This window comes from Benincasa hispida, chromosome 12, assembly GCF_027475165.1.
Source record: "Benincasa hispida cultivar pf3 chromosome 12, pf3_genome.v1.1, whole genome shotgun sequence".
NCBI classification, from domain to species: domain Eukaryota; kingdom Viridiplantae; phylum Streptophyta; class Magnoliopsida; order Cucurbitales; family Cucurbitaceae; genus Benincasa; species Benincasa hispida.
In genome coordinates, this window is record NC_143489.1 from 20,408,736 (window position 1) to 20,414,527 (window position 5,792).

At 38.0% G+C, this 5,792-nt stretch overlaps 1 protein-coding gene across 1 annotated transcript; it reads left to right on the top strand.

Moving 5' to 3' along the window:
• Positions 1-3,005: 3,005 nt before the first annotated feature.
• Positions 3,006-3,341, top strand: LOC150031853 (uncharacterized). Its single transcript, XM_090308302.1, has one exon. It carries the CDS (start codon positions 3,006-3,008, stop codon positions 3,339-3,341), a length of 336 nt encoding a protein of 111 aa, XP_090164428.1.
• The last annotated feature ends 2,451 nt before the right edge of the window (positions 3,342-5,792 follow it).

A 5,792-nucleotide genomic window follows, 5' to 3' on the forward strand; every position in this document is an offset into this window, starting at 1 on the left:
GTAATGTGCATGCTTGATGATGTGCTACAAGCTCATGTTGCCATAAACTTGTAACACAAAATGTAATCTTATGTTGTGTTGTTGCTCATGCACACTTTATGCGATACTACTTCTAGATATATGCGTTGTTAACTAAATGCTTGTAGTATGCTATAGAGTAATGCGTTGTCACAAGTTTCCTTACGCTGAAACCAAGTATAATTCCAACGCAAGTTTCTCGGAGTGATCCGAGGTCGAACATAGGGATTGTTGTTGTTAGTATGTTACATTTGTGATATATGTGACCGGTGTTTTTACAATTAATAAAGTGTGTGTTTGTATAGGAAATTAAATTGCGGCAAAGTAAAATTGTGCAGGTAAACTAAAGTTGCGTTAATAAAAATAAAGTGCGATGAAAATAAACCTAAACTAATGTGATGCAAGATCAAGATACATGATATACCTGATGCTGAGTTCTAGACCGTCTGTGAAATTTATACAGAGGATTGTGGTATGCGATGGCATGTCTTTATGTATGAATCAGAAATGGAAAGGAATAATTAGTACAAACATCGCAAGTTTGTTAATTACGTTAAAGATATAACTAAGGTTTTGCTTTCCCTTGGCGTACACCTCTCGATGATTGGCTGCATTCCCATATCTCTATGGTGAAATAGGAATGAATGTGATGAACGCAAGGTTGCTTCCATCTCTAGAAGTAGTTCTCGCTTTAGTTAACGCATTCTTCTAACCTTCTCTCGATAGGCGAAATGGCATCTTCACTTCTACTCTCACAGGTGAAGATGTCGTCTAGTATGCTTTGACTAAACATAATTATTTCCTTAACCCAAATAATCACTTGCTTAATTCGTGCAAATTATCCAAGGATTAAGAAAACATCGTGGAGAAAGTGAATTACGGATGAACGGAAATAGATAGAAAGATGGAGATGAAAATGATCATAACAATTAATACTACGATTAAGCATTTGATACATGGTGTGAATGATAGAGATTAAGAAGATGAGTACAAGTGATGATAAAGAGATATAAACAAATACAGAAGATTTTCAACGTCTTGACATAGATCTGGACGGTGGTTTTGCTTGCCGACGTATGGAATGAATGAACAGAAAAGCTTCCCTCTCAGGCTTGCTCGTCTGGTAGAGGTGACCTTCGTATAGAGCTTCAATGGCGGGGATCGGCAGGATTCTTTGTCTGGATAGTCACCTCTCAGCCTTGTCTCTTAATTCTTCTCGGATCTACTCTGATTAGTCGCTCAACCAGTCTCTCCCTCAGATGAGTATATACACTTTTCTCTGTATTCAAGCATCCTTTTTCAGTGGAATGGCCGAAGCTATTTATAGGCTAAGCTTTGACTCTTTGCATTGTGGTCCCTACTTTATTGTTATGCCAGTTCTTGAAATGGTGGAGTGAATATTTCTTCTGTTACGCAATGAATCCCATCCGAAATGCACAATGGTTAGCTGTACACGTGTTAGAATTCTCCGCATTTGCATTGCTCTTCACATCTTCGATCGTTTGCCTGCATGTGGGTGTTGCTTTTGATTATCGCATGTGGCTGAGATTGCATTGATCATAAAGCTCTTGATCGATTATTGCATGCACCGTCATTGCGTTGATCGTCTATTCATTTCTAAATTATTGGCGCAATGTGAGGTAGATGCGTTGTTCAGTTTATTTTGAGCCATGAATGCATGCGGTGACTTGATTTCCTGCAAAATAGAATTGAAATATTCTTTTCTACCATCCCAATGGTGTCAATGGGTGTATTGACAACAATTTATAATTCTTGCATTTCTTAGCTAATTTCTATACAATTGATGCAACTTTCCTTTCTTTTGGCCCCAATATCTAAATAAAACAGTATAAATAACTTGTATTTCTACAAGTTATCACACCCCCAAATTTATATATATGCTTGTCCTCAAACATATCTTCTACTAAGGCAATATTGTTATATTCCTATCCTAAATTTTTCGTCGATTGGTTGCTCCGAATGCTCCACCTAGGCACATTACTTAACATCGCAATTTCTTTCTATCCTTGAAAATTCCTAGGAAAGCCCTACTTCTCCTATACCACAAATTTCTGCTCAAAAATGCTTTTCTTGTTTTAAAAATAATGTTTACCACTTCTTGTCAAAACAACTTGATGCGTTTGAATGCGATGGTCAAATTTTTGCGTCATTTATTAGAGACTATTGATCATGGTTACACCCTTCGTTCTAGTTTGTTCCCACGGGTGTCATGCGAACATCAAACTACGGTTGTGTGCCAATCTCAACTTTAACTCTTGAATTTTAGAGGAGTTGTCTCTTGTTTCTTTTATTTTTTTTTTTCTTTTTTCTCTTTTCATATTGTGTTGTTCTTGGAAACCCACCTTCGTTTTGGCCAACACAATTCAAGGATGCCCATGCCCATGTTATGCAATGTGATAGATGCTAGAGAACAGGGAACATGTCTAGAAGAAATGAAATGCCCTTGACTTCAATCTTGGAAATTGAATTATTTGATGTATGGGGAATTGACTTTATGAGCCCTTTTTCTGCCTTTAGAAGGTCATCAATACATTTTGGTCGCAGTTGACTATGTATCAAAGTGGGTTGAGGCCATCGCATGTGCTAAGAACGATGCGGCCACGGTGGTGAAATTTCTCAAAAAGAATATTTTTACCCGATATGGAATGCCCTGGGCCTTAATCAGCGATGAGGGCTCACATTTCATCAACAACATAATTACCAACCTGTTGACTAAGTTTAATGTGAGCCACAGAGTTGCAACCGCATACCACCCACAAACCAATGGGCAAGCAGAAATTTCTAACCGAGAGATCAAAACTATCCTGGAGAAGGTAGTTAGTACCTTCAGGAAGGATTGGTCACCTAAGCTCGATGAAACACTATGGGCATATAAGACTGCCTTCAAAACTCCAATTGGCATGTCCCCATATGCTCTGGTCTTTGGAAAAGCTTGTCATCTGCCTCTCGAGTTGCAACACAAGGCAATGTGGGCAAGCAAGAAGCTGAACTTTGATCTAGAAAGCACGGGGAAAGTTTGGAAGTTGCAATTGAACCAGCTGGTCGAGTGGCAAATGAACGCCTACGAAAATGCCAAGCTCTATAAGGAGAGAACCAAGAAATGGCATGATGACCGCATAAACAACTGGACATTCTTCGAGGGTCAACAGGTACTTCTATTTAACGCGCATTTGCGATTGTTTCCAGGGAAGTTGCAGTCCCACTGGTCTGGGCCATTCCACATCAAGACTATCTTTCCCCATGGCGCAGTGGAGCTAACAACCGAAGATGTGAGCAGTGCATTTAAAGTCAATGGTCAATGAATTAAGCCCTACTATGGAGGTGACGTGGATCGATGCATGGAGACCATCGACTTATGCAAGTAGGATTAACTGCTTGCGGGGATGCTATTATTGTAACTTTGAAAAACTTCTTTCAATCAGCATCCCTATATCTATGTTTAATTGCTTTCTTTACAGCTTTCATTTACTGATTTCTAAATTGTGTTATTTACTGCTTATTAGAATTAGCCTTTAATGCTTCATGTGTTTACTTTCAATTTAATTCAATTGTGTATTTCCGTAATGTTGATTTTATGTTCTTTAAATAAGCATGTGGACAAATATGGATAATGATGAATGTGAATCATACAAGCTCATGTTGCCATAAACTTGATGACTTGGAAAGATGGAGATAGAGTGTGGATGTTGTGTTATGCTTATTTACACTTTATGCGATACTACTTTTGGATATATGCGTTGTTAACTAAATACTTGTAGTATGCTATGCATTGTCACAAGTTTCCTTGCGCTGAAACCAAGTATAATTCTAACGCAAGTTTCTTGAAGTGATCCGAGGTCAAACACAGGGATTGTTGTCGTTAATGTGTTCCATTTGTGACATATGTGACCGGTGTTTTTACAATTAATAAAGAGTATGTTTATACAGGAAAGTAAATTGCGGTAAAGTAAAATTGTGCAGATAAACTAAAGTTGCGGTAATAAAATAAAGTGCGATAAACCTAAGCTAATATGATGCAAGATACAAGATACATGATATACATGATGCAGAGTTAGAGACTAACTGTGAAGTATATACAAAGGATCGTGGTATGCGATGGCAAGGCTTAATGGATGAATTAGAAGGAGAAAGAATAATTAGTACAAACATCGCAAGTTTGTTAATTGCGTTAAAGATACAACTAAGGCTCCGCTTTCCCTTGGCGTACACCTCTCGGTGATCGGCCGCATTCCCATATCTCTATGGTGAAATAGGGATGAACGTGGTGAACGCAAGATTGCTTCCATCTCTGGAAGTACTTCTTGCTTTAGTGAACGCATTCTTCCAATCCTCTCTCGATAGGCGGAATGGCATCTTCACTTTTCCTCTCACAGGTGAAGATGTCGTCTAGCACGCTTTTACTAAACTTAATTATTTCCTTAACCAAGTTAACTCATTTGCTCATTTATTGCTAATTATCCAAGGGATTAACAAAACATCGTGGAGAAAGTGAAATATGGATGAATGGAAATAGGCAAAGAGATGAAGATGAAAATGATCGTAAAATTTATTTATAGAATTAAGCGTTTAATACATGGTGTGAATGATAGACTAAGAAGATGAATACAATTGATGATAAAGAGATAGAAACAAATACAAAAGAGTGTCAATGTCTTGACACAGATCTGGACGGTGGATTTGCTTGTCGGTGTGTGGAGTGGATGAAGAAAAGAGCTTCCCTCTCAGGCTTGCTCGTCAGGTAGAGGTGACCTTCGTACAGAGCTTCAACGGCGGGGATCAGAAGGATTCTTGCCCTGAGACTCACCTCTCGGCCTTGCTCTTAATTCTTCCCCGATCTACTCTAATTAGTCGCTCAACCAGTCTCTCTCTCAGATCAGTATATACACTTTTCTCTGTATTCAAGAATAATTTCTCAATGGAATAGTCGAAGCTATTTATAGGCTAAGCTTTGACTTTCTACATTGTGGTTCCCACTGTATTGTTAAGGCAGTTCCAAAAATGGTGGAGTGAATATTCCTTGTGTTACACAATCAATCCCTTTAGAAATACACAACGGTTAGCTGTACACGCGTCAGAATCCTCCGCAATTGCATTGCTCTTTACATCTTCAATCGTTTGCCCGCATGTGGTGTTGTTTTTTATTACCGCATGCGGTTGAGATTGCGTTAATCGCTTAACTCTTGATCAATTGTCGCATGGGCCGTCATTACGTTGATCGTTTATTCATTCCTGAATGATGGGCGCAATGCGACGTAGATGCATTGTTCAGATTATCTTGAGCCATGAACGCATACGGTGACTTGATTTCTTGCAAAACAGACTTGAAATATTCTGTTCTACCATCACAATGGTGTCAGTGGGTTTATTGACGAAAATTTATAATTCTCGCATTTCTTAACTAATTTCCATACAATTGACATAACTTTCCTTCCTTTTTGCCGCAATATTTAAATAAAACAGTATAAATAACTTGTATTTCTACAAGTTATCCATTCCATGTTGTGTTTAATTTCTTTACTTTTATGCATTAGTAGCGCCATTCTTAAAATTTCTATGATTGACTGTTTAAAACAATGAACACTGCAAAGTCTTATCGACTTGCGTGTTTGATGAATTAAAAAGAAAAATAAAGATTGGTATGCATTGCTATGACACTGATTAGTAATTATTGCGATGTTCTTTATCTTTTATCTTGCATTATTCATTTCACTGCCATGATGAATTATATGCATACCCTTAGAAACATTTCCCAC